This window comes from Aphidius gifuensis, linkage group LG1, assembly GCF_014905175.1.
Source record: "Aphidius gifuensis isolate YNYX2018 linkage group LG1, ASM1490517v1, whole genome shotgun sequence".
Classification (NCBI taxonomy): Eukaryota; Metazoa; Arthropoda; class Insecta; order Hymenoptera; family Braconidae; genus Aphidius; species Aphidius gifuensis.
In genome coordinates this window covers 31,290,262-31,306,316 of record NC_057788.1, presented here as the reverse complement: position 1 = coordinate 31,306,316, position 16,055 = coordinate 31,290,262, and the positions used below count along the sequence as shown (strand labels likewise).

Below are 16,055 nucleotides of genomic sequence, written 5' to 3'. Positions count from 1 at the left end.
TTAAACTTTTTTTTTTCATCAATAGACTCAGGTACCATGCTACCCGAAAGGTAGATGTATTTTATTTTTTTATTATTTATCGCGTGTCACACAGTCTTATTTCGTGTAATCGAGAAACTAGTTTCTATTTTTGTTTCGTATTACAAATATTTCTTAAATTACAATGAAATAAAATATCAAGAAAAATTAATTATTATTATTTTATTTAAATTTATAATATTAATTACATTCATTGAATAGAAACAAAAATTTATTTGATGTAATTATTGTTGTTGGCTTGATGTTGCAATGATTTTTTCAATTTCCAATGATGATACACCTTTTTGTTTGAATGATGAATAAACACCACCGTAAATTTGTAATCCAAACATTGTTATATTTTTTTTATCAAGAGGTTGAGCATCTGGTTGTTCACGTCCACGATAATATGGTTTAAAATTTTCCAGTGGTAAAATAATTGTTGTAAATTTATCACTTGACATTGGTGCCTAGTAAAAATAATAAAAATTGAATTTAAGAAATTATGTTATAGAAATAATTAATTAACTTACTGTGAAAAATTGTTCATAAGAAATATCATCGTTTGATGATTGTCCATGATGCCTCAGTACAATTTTGTATTCTTTATTTTCTCCTTGTCCACGACACGTCATTTCGATGTTATCGTAATTTAATAAATCTAAATTTGTCAGAGTTCTAACACCAGCAAAACCAGCACCATTTGGCTGGGGATTTAGCAAACTGAAAAATATAGCTCTTTGAAAAACTTGGGTCTTTTGAAGTGTTAAAATTCCTTTTGACATTCCAACTGTTCTTACAGTGTCTGATGATTCATTCCAGTTATCGATATTTTTTATTGTTGTAAAATCAAATAACACTTGATTTTCTCTAGAATAAAATTTAATTTTTAATTTATTTTTAAATTTAATCCTTTATTAACAATTTATTTATCTTTAAAAATTTATTTACTTAAATTAGCTTGTATATTTTTGAAAATTAATTATTCAATTAAAATAATTTTTAATTTATTATTTACCCATTTAATGGTGTTGCCCATGCAGAACCCATAATAATTATCTGTAAAATAATAAACTTCATTTTTAATTCAATTAATTTGTAGTTTTTTTTTCTGTAATTTTTAGTTGAGACACGAATGAGTGTACAAAGTTTACTGTTTGATAAAGATATTTCATCATTTTCTCTCAGTCATTTTTAAATTCATATCAATAAATAAATATTATCATAAAAATAGAGGGGAACTTTTAAAAAATAAATAAAAAAAAACAAATGGAATTTTTCTTCATGTAAATTAAAAATATTTAAAAATTTAATTTGTATTATCTGTAATGGAAATTATATTCAATTAATTAATTATTATTTTTCCGGTTATAATAATCAACTGGAAAATTTACGCGGTAATTATTAATAATCTTTTTGAAAATTATTAAAGGTGTGTTTCCAACTTTCTACTGTGCGTGTTCCATTTCCACAGCGTTCCTTTTTTATTCTGTCTTCTCTGTCTCTTCTGTCTCTGTCTGTTTTTCGATCGCCATTTTTAAGCCAGTTTTGGTGTAAATAATTTCACGTGTTGTGTATTGTTGTGCTTGATAATATTGTTATAAAAAAAAATCAACAAAATGAGTAATTATCGAAATAACGACGATAATGAAACACTCGGTTTTAAAACTGACCTTGGATTTTGTTCTGATTGTGGATCAATTCTTCCACTTCTTGGTCCAAAAGGTGGTGTCACTTGTTATGCCTGTAAACGTGTATGGGGTCCGGAAGGTAACCAATAAATTTTTATAGTTCAATTCCATTTATAAACAAAATAAATAAATTTAAAAAAACAGCAATTAATTAAACTAACATGTACTCGTTTTTTTCTTTCAGTATTTGGTGATTTAGCTATGAAATATACCATCAAATTTAATAACATTGATACTTATGCTAATGACAAAAATACTCTTGATGATGATGAAGATGCTGATGGTCCAGTTGTCGAAAGAAAATGCAGTGAATGTGGTAATGATCAAATGTCATATGCAACTGTTCAATTAAGATCAGCTGATGAAGGACAAACTGTTTTTTACACATGTACTAAGTGCAAGTATGTATACAAGAAAATTATTATTATTATGTTTTATTTTGTACTTTTAACGAAAAAATTTATAAATATTCATTCTTCTTTTTTAATTAATACAAATATTTTATTTTCAGACACAAGGAAACTGAAAATTCATAAATTTTTCATCCAACAAAAAACAAAAAATGTAAATATACTTTTTTTTTTTTTGTTTTTTAAATATATTAATTATTGTTTTGTAGATTAAAAAATTTTTAAAATAATAAATGCAACTTTTGTGTTTTTATTTATTTTTTAATAAAACATAGATTTTTTTTTTTTTTTATACTTTATGATACACTCAACATAATAATTTATAAACGGGTGTACAAGCGTTTTTCTAAATTTTTAAATTTCATACATTCTCTCCCTAACTCTCTCTCACTCTCTCTCGATAGCCAAATATTGACGAAATAATCTTATCAACAATACTTCACCATGCCTAATTTGAATGCAAATATTTTTCATTTAAATTTTATTTACAATAAGATTGAGAATTAACATTAACAATTACTTTTTTTTTTATTAACTATTTAAATTTATACCACTTGTTTTTAAAAATGACAAAAAAAAAAAAACATTTTTAAGTGGTCCTTGAATATTAAAAATTATTAATTTTAAACTATGATAGTCTGGGGATATTGACAATAATTTTTAAATGTCGTTTAGGACATTATTTAGTACCTTGAATTTGTCAATTTTATTAACAATTATTCGGTGATATTTATATGCTGTTTTTTAAAAAAATAATTAAACCAATAAACAGCTAGTGAAAATTAATATTCGTGTATAATTTCATCAAATTAAATATAAATTATTAATTAAATGTAAATTATATCTATTGCAGATTTCTTAATAATTATAGAAAAAAATAATTTCGAATATTTTCATTAGGTCTGTAAGTACGTTTCGATTTAAATACAACCAATTCAATAAAAAATCGGTCAACATTTATGACCTTCAACATTATTAAGCTCTTTTTATCAATAACAAATTTAATTATTTTTTTTACTGTTTATCTCTTTTTTTTTTTTTCATTTTTCTTAAAAATTCGTCATAAAATTTAGATTAATAATTAAAAATTCTTTTTATAAATTATTTTTTAAAATTCATTTATAATTAACTATATCGGCATTTGTTTAATGATTTTTTTTAGTTTAAAATTTCCATTATATTTACGAAATTATGGTCGTATTTGTAAATTTTTTTTTTGTAGTCTGAATTGTTATTTACATGAACACTCATATTACAATATCGTACATTGACTATGTACACGAATTCACTTATTTACAGACAACTCGAGATTTAAAATTTATTTTTTTTGTTCAGATAATTTTTTGTTTGTCTTTAAAAATTTTTTACTTAATTATTTAATAATCATGATTTTATCAGACAATCATTTAAAAAATTTTCCATTGAATGATAAAGATGAGCACGTGATTGAAGAATTCCATGGTCTTCATCTGTGTATGTCTGAAAAAAAAAAAAAAATTAAATATTGATAAGAGCTATTTTAAAGTTTTAAAATATCGTAGTTTTTTTATTGAAAATTTTAATTTTTCATGTAAATTTATTCTGATGGAAATGGATCAATGAATCTTCTATGGAAATGACTAGGCTTGGGAGGAGAAAAAAAATGGAAAAATGTATCAAAAGTGGATGTATTTTTTTATTTTTATAAAATATACCTGTTGTCTGAACAGAATGTCCTTTTGCTCGAGCACCTTGGCAAGTAGTAGAGACTGCTGATAGTGCACATTGTCGTCGAGGGTTCCGTGAATAAGATAGTAGCTATTAGACTTAATGTTGTCTACTTTGTTCAAAAGTTGTCCTTGCTCGTAACCACCCAGATTGTCAGCGACAGTGGGTAGGCCCATAAAACGTTCTGTATAAATCGAGTCTATAAAAATAAAGAAATATATTATATATTTTTTGTCCATTAATGTTTTTAAAATACTCGAGTACTTTGGATATATTTAGGTTTTTTTTATCAAATAATTTGCAAAACTTTATACATTCATTTTAAAAATTGATAAAATAATTTTGATTTACCATAAAGTGCCCAATCTGTTACTGGTGCAACTGACATTCCACATTTAAATACACCTTCTTTATCCATTGCAAGACTCATACCAGTTGCGTATCCACCATAACTCCATCCCCAAATTGCGGTTTTTTCTTTATCAACAAATGGGTAATTCATTTGAATGTATCTGAAAAAAATAATCATTCAAATACAATTAGATATACATTGAAATTTTTTTAAAATTAAAATTACTAATTTTACATAAAGCAAAATGACACTCAGTGTGTTCATTCAACACACTATGTTAATTTTTGATAAATGAAAATTAAAAAAATTAAAAATCTTTGTTGCCATTTTTTTGCATAAGATTTGATAATTTTTTTTTTTATCAATTGATACATATTAATTGTGGTATCATTAGAGATTCATAGTTTTTAATTATTTCTTTTTTTTTAAATATATATGAATTATTTAGATAAAAATATGAAAAAATTATTAAATAATTTTATGATTATTTTTATATTTGTTTTTTGACAGTCTTTGATTATTTGAAAAATTAATTTTTTTTTAAGCTCTCAATTTTTGCACAAATTAGCTAAATTTATATGGAATTATTTGATGATTTTATTGCCATTAATTTTTTTAAATGTAAATATTAAATTTTACATGTATTTAATTATTCAAAAAAATTTAATTATTAAGAAAGAAAAAAAAAGTTTCGATCTTTATGTCATAGCCTATTTACAATTGAACTTAATATTCCTAACTGTCACAAAATTCTTTGCAATATTGAAATATTATATAAAAAAAACCCTGACAATTTATTTTAGTCACGAATTCAACCATCTACAATTCTTTAACTTTTTTTTATTCTTTTTTATCTTTCAATATATTTTTTTTTTTTTCTTTATCTATCTTTTTTATCCTCAAACTGTACAAGATTTTTTACAGCTCTTTGCACGAGACCATTCCCTTTTGGCCCTTACATCCTAGCATTTCAATTTTCCGTATCCTCTTTACGATCCCAAGGAACTGCTGAATCCAACTTCCTGTTCTTCATCATAATTTTTTTTTTTTTTTCATTTATTTATATCCCCAGAAATTTCAAAATTCTACTATAAATAATATACAAGTTCTCAACCAAGTTTAATGAACTTTTATAATACAAAAAAAAAAATAATTTATTCTTATGTATTCATTATTTTAAATAAATAAAATTCCCAATAATATTTTTTCAAAATATAAAAATAAAATTATATAATTTTACTTTTAAATATTTAATAAAAAAAAAAAAAAACGAAATAATTCTATACTACCCTTGAGACTCCTATACGAAAAGTCAAAATAAACGGTTGGGGGTGATTTGGATGTAGAGTGTTTTGCTGGCGTGTCGCGTTTCATCGTGTAAAAAGTCAGTTGGGAAAATTGGAAACAGTCCAAGCGATTGCGGAATCGCCTCTGTATTTTTTATATATATATTTTTTTATTTTTTCATCCACCCACCCCGTTGTATGTATCTTGTCTGTACTCCAACATTTTCTCGACGACAACGAATAAATGTGTTCTGGAAATAAAAAAAACTAAAATAAAAAAAAAACGAGTTGATGTGTTGTCTCGTTGGTAGTAGTTGCTGCTGCTGCGTATACAAAATTGTCTGCAGGATTCTCGGCAGCTTGTGTTCCAGTGACACTCAATACACACCAGGAATTCCCATTGGACTTGAAAACTCTACACATTTACTATTCTACTTTGGTAACAACTAACAAGTACAGACAAAACTATTTCTGTTCTTGTTTATATATTTTGTTTGGTGTGTATATAATATATATGACACCTTATTTTATCTATCTACACTCAGTGGGGATTTTGTAATCCCTTGGTGCAACACTATACTGTCTGGATGATGGTCAACTCAACAAATAAATCTAATTAAGCATGTTTTAGTTATTGTTCAACACTTTGGATATCATGATTGTTCAATTGTTCAAATTTAACTTGACATTATTATTTATAATATTCATATTTTTTATATTATTATATTTTTATCATGAAAATATTCATTCAAGAGTTATTATTCATATTATATGATTTTTTTACTCTCAAATTTAGTCTCAAAGAATTTATGATTTTTAAAGTTTTATATAATAATATCTACTGTTTATAACTTTATTTTTATTCAAAAAAATGACATTGTTTTTAAAACTTTTTAAATATAAAATTCGGTTTTTTATGATTAAAAAGTTGATTTATTTTATAGATAAAAACATCTTTTTCAATGTGTGAAAATTTATTATTTAAAATAATTAATATAACTATGAAAATCAGCTTTCTTTTTTGGTCAAAAAAAATTCTAAAAATTCTGTAAAATATTAATAACTATATAAAAAAACTCACAAGAGAAATAAAAAATGTTGGAAAAATTGAAATAAAATAAATAACTCAAGTGACATTTGCTACTTAATAAAAAAAATAAATATTAATATAATTTTTTAGTTGGAAAATTATCAAGTTGATATAATCTTGTTGAAAAATCTACTTGTAAATGATTATCTAGAACAACTTGAGCCAACAATAATTGTTTATTTCTATTATCATGATATTTTTATGCTCCCTGTCATTCGTATGAACACGTATTTGTTTTTCATTTAAAAAAAAAAGGAAAGCATATATATTAAGTGGTTTTCAACAATGGGAAAATTCTCTGTCAACTATGCATGTAAAGTAGTGGTAATGTCAGACAAGTTGTCACTCGTAAATACCATTCGAGCTTCCAATAACATCAACTTTAAACTTGTTCTTTTGTCTTGTAAAAAATATATATAAAATTCTTGAATTTTCAATAATTTTTCCTAATATAAAAAAGACAAACATCATCGGTCTTCCGGACATTTGATTGGTCATTGTTTTTTTCTCACTTACTCTCATACGAATTTAGTTAGCAACGAAAAAACAAAAAAAAAAGAGCGAGTAAACAAAATTTTTTTTGATATTTTTTATATTTTTTTTTTAAAATTGACAAATTAAGCTAGCACAACTTTCTCACTAATCATCGGATCTCAATGCACTTGGGCTCAAAATTTTGTGCGAATTATGTGTTTTTTATGTGTGAAGAAATAATTCAAAAACAAAATTTTTTTAAATATTTTTTATATTTTTTTTAAAAATTGACTTATTGAGCTAGCACAACTTTTTTAATAATTATTAGATCTTGATGCAATTGGGCTTAAAATTTTGTGCGAATTATGTGTTTATTATGTGTGAAGGAATAAATTTGAAAGAAAATTTTTTTTTTATTCTTTACATTTTTTTTAAAAATTCCCATATTAAGCTAGCACAACTTTTCAAATAATCATCGGATCTTAATGCAATTGGGCTCATAATTTTGCGCGAATTATGTGTTTTTTATGTGTGAAGAAATAAATTTGAAAGAAATTTTTTTTTTATTTTTTACATTTTTTTTTAAAATTGGCGTATTAAGCTAGCACAACTTTTTTAATAATTCTCGTAATACAAAAAACTTATTCATCATCGTGTTGATAAAATATATAACTTGTAAAATTATTTTGAATATTTTAAAAACAAATTACGATATATTTTCATTGATGTAATTTTGTCAACCACAATTTAGTTTAATCTCATGTTGGACGATTAATCCATCAGCATTTTACCACGAGATGAATAACCGCAAATCTCTTTAATCAGATGATAAATAACAATGACCGATGTGTTATCAATTCATCAATAAAACCAGAAAAAAAATAATAATTAAAATCTCGGAATTATCTAATAGTCATCAAGCCATCACAATGAAAATATTACATCAGGAAATAAATTAACAATAATTATCTAATTTCATTCTTCAAAAAGAAAAATAAAAAATAAAAAAAAAAAAATACTTTTGACAAAGTCTAGTTAATTTTGCTTATCTTTAGTTGAAAAAATAATTTTTTTTCACATATTTTTTTTGTTTCTCTGACTTAATTAATTGCCTTGAAAGAAAATAGAAAAAAAAAACAACAAAAGTAAATGCAGGTGGTTGAAAAAAAAAGGGGCTGTATAAAAGAAAAATAGAAAAAAAAAAAAATGTTGAATGAAAGTGGAAAAGAATGTGAGGAGAAAAAATAGTGAAACGATTAATTCATGCCAAGTTAAGAGGAACAAGAAAAATAGAAAAAAAAAAGATTTGTAAAAAGTTACTTGTTTTAGGCGGTATAGCTCTCACTCGAGTATTCTCAGGATAAAAAATAAAATAAACCTTAACGAATATATATGGATGTTTGGGTTAGACAAAAGTTGGTTGGTTCGTTGCAGTTAGACTATCACTGGACTACAATGTCACTATCATTTTTTTCTATTATTTTTTTTTACTATTATATATTTGATTTTATACTTTTTTTTCTTTTTCGATTTTTTATTTTAAAATTTTATATTTTATTTATTTGACAATGTTTAGACAAGGCTAGGAAAAAAAGAATTTTAGAAAATATAAAATTTACAATACAAGATTTTTAAATTTAAAAAAAAAATTATTAAAAAATTATTTAATTTAGAAATAATTTAGGAGATTACATAGAATTTTTTTTGACCTATCTTTTAGTATTTTTTGTACGAAAAATGAAAATAAAATTTACTGGTTTTCATGTTTGTTATCTTTGACCAGTTGATAAGTGAAAAAAAATTATTTAGATAATTAAAAATTAGAAATATTTAATTAATTTAATTAGAGAAAAATCAGGAGAGGAGGAAGAGACTGTCAATAATTATTCTATACAAAAAAAAAAAAAAACTCAGCTTTAACAAAACATTTAGTAAATAATTAACTATATTTTTTTTAATTATTTGTTTTTAAAAACTAAATATATCTTACCTCGTAACATTAATTTGATCATAAATTTCTACAGTTCCCAAATTTCTATAGCCAGAAAAAAGCATTGCATTTCCTTTGAGCCCAGATCCACGTCCATCAATTGCAGCATAAATAATATTTTTATTTGTCGATAAATAAGTACCCCAATCAACATTAAACTTTTCAGTAACTTGATAAGAATCTGGTCCTCCATATCTGCAAAATAAATTACAATATTAAAATATTATAATAAATATATTTTAAATCAAATTTTCTTTCAATTAAAATTGTCTATTGTTTGCTAATTTAAAATTCTTACGTGATAATAATTTACATGTTAATTAAGGTTATTAAATTTGATAAATATTTTGTATAAAAACTAAAATCAAGTAATTTTGATGAATCAAATTAATTGATGATAATGGCATTTGTGATAAGGCTATCAATATTCGTGAGCTTTGATCTATCAACCTTATGATACCATCATAATGAAAATGTCAAGAGAATAATATTATAATGTACGTTCAACTGACAATTATACCTTCGGGATCAATTAATTATTTTACGTCTAAATAAATCATCAACATCGAAGTGACATTTGACATGTTACTTGTTGACCCAAATTAATTAATTCGATTATTAATAACAAATTAGTTTATAAATAAATTTTCAAGACAAATTAAATATCAATTTTCAATATGATTATATTGTTTGTCATTGATTTATTATAATTTTTGGTATCTAGAAAAACTTGGTAGTTGAAAAATCACTGAGCTAGAAATTTTGATTTTATCTATGAATTATTTTGAGCACGATTTTTCTATGAGAATTCTCGAAGGACATCACCAGCTTGTCTACTAACTTGTGATGTAAAAATTTTCAACCTTTGCCATCACCATGAAGACGATGCAAATGCATTATAAATTTTTTTTTTTTTTTTCTGTCCGAAGGGATTTTTAAAAAAACATATAATCTAGATGATACATTTTTAAATCACAACAAAGTGCTTGTAAATAAATAATGTCCAGTGAAAAATCAAGTGTTTAAACTCGAAATTCTTAAGGTAAATTGAATTTTATTGTATTTTTCATATTTTTATACTCATGTTTATTCATTTTTTTTTTATATTTTTCTTGTAAATTTATTTTATTGGAAAGAGTTGAAACAGTTGATTGAACATGATGTTTTTATTCTTTTTTTTTTCTTCATAAGATTTCAATTATTTTTAAGTTTCAATACACGCAGATGGTAGAAAAATAAAATATAAATAAAAAGTATTTTCTATCAAGTCAGGAAAGTAAATTTAAGTATCAAGTTTTTGTTTTTATATCGTTCAACAGTTTTTAAAATATCATCAACAAAAAATAAATATTAAAGTATGATAAAAAATAAATAAGTTGTAAGGAAAATATTTTATACTTTGCTGTATATATATTTTTTTTTGTTATACTTGCTCTTTTTAGAGTAGTCACAGAAGTAATTTCGAGGTAGGTTTGTATCACCAGTGCAATGTCAAAGAGACCACTTATAACTTTAACAGTACTTTTTGGTGATACTGATGTTGAAAAATGTCACAAACAAATTTAACTAGTATTTAATTTTTTTTTAAATACTTTTATTTTTTTTATTCAAGCAATACGACAGTTACTTGAATTTTTTTAAACTTTTAATATTGTTTTTTAATAATTTAAAAAAATAAATAAAAATTTATATTTTTATAATTTTCAGATGAATTAACATAAAAATATTTCTACTTGAAATTCACATTTTAAAAAGTTTATATAATTTTTATAATTTTTTATTTTAAACTTTTTAATTCAACAAATCAAATTTGAATTTTATTTTCTCACTATCCTTTGCAATTTTTTTTCTAGATAAAATATTATCAAGTACACTTGCTCATCTTCTCTATAAATTTTTCTTTTATTTATAATTTTAAAAAATAATAAATTTCTTTTTTATATTTCAAGTATGTCTCATCAAGTAAATTACTATTTAAAACACAAGTTATCAAAGGTATCGTTAACAAGGTTTAAAAAAATATGAAAAAAAAAAAAACATTAATGAATAAAATTTTATAATAAAAATTGTTATTTTCTTTTTGTTTCTTTTAGAAAATTACTACAGGGGTGCATTTCTGTGATAATTAAAATTTTTAATTATTATATATTTTATAATTAAATTTTCTTTTCTTTAATAATTTTTTCTACAAATGTTGGCTCAAATAAATGTACAATGTGACAAGTAGATACCATCAAATAAAATATAAAAAAAAAATTCATTTAACTGTGTTGTTATTGCACAACTAAATGATACGTGAAAGACACAAAAAAAAAAAAAAAACCCAGGAATAAAAGAAAAATACGAGAAAAGTAGAAAAGTGAATATAAAAAAATAAAATAATAACAATAAAAAAAATAAATAAATAAAGGCACTATGAAAATAAAAAATGAAAAATTTTTTAATAACAATAAAAAAAAAGAAAAAGATAAAAAAAAATTGTCAAAGTGATAATAATTATTTTATGACAACATGACATCAATGATAATGCCTGTCATAATTTTGTTTATCATTTTTTTAATATTTATTTATTATTTCCCTCGAGTATAGTATGTTTATATCGATCTAGAATTTTAATATTGTCATAGAAAAACTTATGCACACTTTAAAAGCTGATTGATTGTCATGGTTTAATGGATTTTTCGCTTGGGGCAGCAGCTCTTAGTTGTGAAGATATTAAACAAAGACATTGTGTTATAAATTATCTGGATAAACTCTAAACAAAGAATGTAATATAAAAAAAAAAAATAATAATATATATACAACAAAAGTATCCAAGAGCTAAGTGCTGCTGCTGCTTTTGCAAAATAGAAGTTGTCTCTTCTTGAAAATCCATGTTGTTAATAATTTTTCTACCTTTACCCTTTTCTTTTTTTTTTTTACATTTTATCAGCCCTTTACACCTCATGTTTTCACCCTCACTTCAAACCCTTTACTTGTTCATTGTGTAAGCAAGCAACATCAATTGCTTTTCATAACAATTTTTTTATATTTTTTTATGCCAAGATAATATTATTATCTTTTTTTTTCTACAAAGAAATTAAATTGCTTTCTCATCGTATCTAAAATCTTTCTTTGTATGTAACATGTGCCCTTTCCATTGATGAAAATCTTGGCAACATAACAGTTTTAAAAAATTAAAAAAAATTTTAACTTTTTTAAAAATATAAATTTACTGATATTTTATGGGTTGCCAAAAAAATTAATTTTTATTTTTTTTTTTAACTTCATATAGTTGGCTTGAATATTGAATATTGTATTTATATTATTATTATAATTTTATTTTGATTATTTAATACTTACACATAAACCAACATTGGATATTTTTTAGCTCCAGTTAAATCAGCACCAGGTGGTATTAAAAGACGTACTTGTGCATCGAAATCACCAGGTACTCGTACTGTAAATCTTTTTACAATTGGTCTTGATTTTTCTTTAATAACATTTGCAACTCTTGAATTACTTTCCCATGTTAACAATTTTGTTGAATTATCCTGTAAAAAAGGAGAAGAAAAATATAATTTAAATTATTTCCTTATATTTATTTCAATTTGTATAATAAATTTAATTATAAACGAGGGAAAAAATTAATTAATAAACATAAATTAACAATAATCTATTAGTTTAAATTAATAATCAATAATTTATTATAGTTTAAATTATTATTCATCATTTTGATTGTCAATGTGTCGTCATGTTGAAATGATAAGTATTACAAAAAACATGGATCAATGTTATGTGATACATGAATTGTATGTAAGCAAGGGAAATAGTACGAATGCATTTGTATTATTCACCCCTATGAGGGGTTAAATTTAACCACCATTGGTCAGACATACATGCACAAAACCGACATTTAAATTTCATAAAATACAACACCTATGTTTCTATTTTATTTTTATCAACATTTTTATTTATATATTTCATAAATATATTTATGAAATGATAAACTACTTGTTTGTTTATAAAAAAAATCAACTAATATTTTTTCTAAATAATTTTTAACATTATCATTTATTTTTTTATTACCTTTTTCTATTTATAATTATTATTTTCGAAATAATTATTTAGTTAATAGATCATTATATGGTTAACTAATTTTATTACGATTTAAAACGATCAAGTGGTAATTAATTAAACTCGAGTGGACAACAGACCACCATCAATGATAAATTATTTTTTTTTTAAATTCAACATGAGTATTTAAATTTAAAAAATTAAACACTAATTACCAGCTGAGTATTAGTATTATTATTTAATAAATTAAATCATTCAATTTGTTCAGTAAATTAACATTTTTCAATTTATCTAAATATTATATAATAAACCCTGGTTAATTAGTAGTAATAATTTAATCATCCACTTTTTTTTTGGTTTAATTTAATCTTCTTTTTTTTGTAAATTAAAATTTATAATAATATATTTTTTAATTAAAAAAAAAATGATAAAAACATAGATAGAAATTAGTTTTTGTTTTTTTTTTTTTAAAGCATTTTGTTAATAATAATAGTTGAATTAAAAAAAAAAAAATTTAACGGTATTTAAATTAGCGTTTATTTTAATTCTTATGATTTTCTTTTGTAATATTTTTAAAGCTTATCTCTAGCTAATGCGATTAACAGTATAATGGCGATTTTACTTTTCTTACTTAATTCACAAATCGTCAGCATCAAGTTGAATCTTTGAGGACTTATGAACTACTCTGAGATCGAAACTTTTTTATTTTATATATACGTATATATAATAAAACAAGATAAAATAAAGATTTCAATTTTGTCATCAAGATTTATCATAATAAATTCAAAGAGAAAATGAAAAAAAGGCACTTTGACTCTTAAGTATGATTTTGAGTGATAAAGTATTTCAGCTTTTTTCATTAATTTTACACTCGTATAAAGTGAAATAATAATGTTACTAAAACCCATTTCAATATTTTCTTTGTTATAAAAAAAATGTATATTTTTTTTTTATGATTATTTATTCTCATCGTGCATATTTGTGATTCATTTTCTTTGTGACTTGAGTTGAGTGATGGAAAAAAAGAATGAAAAATAAAATTTAAAATATGGAAAGCTCTATCTTTGACTATATCATCTTCAAGGATCTGGTGTATTTGAAAGAGTCAACAAAAATAAAAAAAAAATATATGTTGAAGATGCAAACATGCATCGATGAGTAAAGAAGAGATATTCATTCGTTGCGATGGTTGAGTGCAATAAAATGTCAAAAGCGACATTTTCGATTTCAGTGAAATGTCGATGAACATGTCAAGAGGTAAGAAATATATAAAAATAAAATATCTGAAAGATATTTCTTTGGTTTTTTTTATCATTGATTTTACAAGAGACAACTTACACTATTGTAAATTGATACATCAGGAACATCAGGACCAGCACATGTTAAAATAAATCGATTTCTTGATGGTGATAGTTTTGCCTCATTGTATAAACATAATTTTTCACCATTTTCACTTTTTACATTACAGCTGAGACACTCGGGTTTTGAATTTTCATCCAATGTTGAAACACGATAAAGATGTTGTTGAGCTGGATCATCAGCTACTGTCGCCAAATAGTATCTGTAAATATAATAATAATTATTTATAAATTAATTACCATTTAAATAATCAATAGTGATTTTGTAATTTCAATTGGCATAAATATTTTGCATTAATTTATTTAGTTACATATGTATAAACAAATGAACACAATGACAGAATTTTTTTGTGAATGAAAAATTGTAAAATTGTTTTTTCCTAATATAAAAAGGACAAACATCATCGGTCTTCCGGACATTTGATTGGTCATTGTTTTTTTCTCACTTACTCTCATACAAATTTCTTTCTGTTTGCCTTTTTCTATTATTTTTTTATTCATTTCGTTAGCAACGAAAAAACAACAAAAATTAAAATTTTTTGATATTTTTATATTTTTTTTAAATTGACATAAGCTAGCACAACTTTTTGATAATCGGATCTCGATGCAATTGGGCTTAAATTTTGTGTAAATATGTTTTATGTGTGGAAAAATAAATTTGAAAGAAAATTTTTTTATTTTACATTTTTAAAAATTCAAATATTAATAGCACAACTTTTCAATAATCATCGGATCTCGATGCAATTTTAAATTTTGTGCAAATTATGTGTTTATGTGTGAAAAATAAATTTGAAAGAAAATTTTTTATTTTACATATTTTCTATATTTTTAAAAAATTCAAATATTAAGCTAGCACAACTTTCTGTAATCATCGGATCTCGATGCAATTGGGCTTAAAATTTTGTAAAATTATGTGTCATGAAAAGAAATAAATTTGAAAGAAAATTTTTTTAAATATTTTTTCTATTTGTTTAAAAAATTGACATATTAAGCTAGCACAACTTTTTCAATAATCATCGGATCTTAATGCAATTAGGCTCAAAATTTTGTGCGAATTATGTGTTTTTTATGTGTGAAGAAATAATTCAAAAACAAAATTTTTTTAAATATTTTTTATATTTTTTTTTAAAATTGACTTATTGAGCTAGCACAACTTTTTTAATAATTATTAGATCTTGATGCAATTGGGCTTAAAATTTTGTGCGAATTATGTGTGATTTATGTGTAAATAAATAAATTTAAAAAATTTTTCGTCAATTTATTCATTCTTTTTTTTTTTTATGATAATACTTGTATTTATAAATTAATTAATAATAATAAATTTTGTTAATAATTTATAAATATTTTAATTTTAAATAATCAATAATTGTTTTGATTTATTTATTTATTTTTTTTTTTTTGGATGTTAAATATTAAAAATTAATAAATTTATCAAAGTTTTAAAGTTAAAATCAACAGTTCAAGTTTAAAATTATATCTAGCCTCGGGTTATAATCCAAGAAAGTATATGAGCTTGAAACGACGATATTTTCAGGACTCCCCAAAGACGAATAAATTCGTAAAGTTAAGTTTTTTTAGAAAATAAAATAAATATATTAAAAAAAAAAAAAAAATGAAGCAAAC

The 16,055-nt window shown here is 22.9% G+C and overlaps 3 protein-coding genes across 4 annotated transcripts in view; 1 reads left to right on the top strand and 2 right to left on the bottom strand.

Annotated features, from left to right (window-relative positions):
* Window positions 1–263: 263 nt before the first annotated feature.
* On the bottom strand, window positions 264–1,987 carry LOC122847711. Its single transcript, XM_044145544.1, has 5 exons — window positions 1,871–1,987; window positions 1,692–1,762; window positions 1,037–1,077; window positions 552–888; window positions 264–488 (listed from the first exon to the last, which is right to left on the bottom strand). The coding sequence occupies exons 3-5, from the start codon at window positions 1,066–1,068 to the stop codon at window positions 264–266; spliced, it is 594 nt and encodes a 197-aa protein (XP_044001479.1). The 5' UTR covers window positions 1,069–1,077; window positions 1,692–1,762; window positions 1,871–1,987.
* LOC122860442 (DNA-directed RNA polymerase I subunit RPA12) lies at window positions 1,499–2,357 on the top strand. Its single transcript, XM_044164257.1, has 3 exons — window positions 1,499–1,788; window positions 1,894–2,110; window positions 2,221–2,357. The coding sequence occupies exons 1-3, from the start codon at window positions 1,638–1,640 to the stop codon at window positions 2,243–2,245; spliced, it is 393 nt and encodes a 130-aa protein (XP_044020192.1). The 5' UTR covers window positions 1,499–1,637; the 3' UTR covers window positions 2,246–2,357.
* A 966-nt stretch (window positions 2,358–3,323) lies between these two features.
* LOC122860423 (venom dipeptidyl peptidase 4) overlaps window positions 3,324–16,055 on the bottom strand; it is a 119,522-nt gene continuing 106,790 nt past the window's right edge. For both annotated transcript variants that reach the window (XM_044164235.1, XM_044164236.1), the window contains 6 exons: window positions 14,413–14,635; window positions 12,361–12,551; window positions 9,019–9,213; window positions 4,178–4,338; window positions 3,814–4,025; window positions 3,324–3,598 (listed from right to left, as the gene is read on the bottom strand). In XM_044164235.1, the coding sequence (XP_044020170.1) occupies window positions 3,503–3,598; window positions 3,814–4,025; window positions 4,178–4,338; window positions 9,019–9,213; window positions 12,361–12,551; window positions 14,413–14,635 (1,078 nt within the window). In that variant the 3' untranslated portion in view covers window positions 3,324–3,502. The remainder of the gene's footprint in view (window positions 3,599–3,813; window positions 4,026–4,177; window positions 4,339–9,018; window positions 9,214–12,360; window positions 12,552–14,412; window positions 14,636–16,055) is intronic.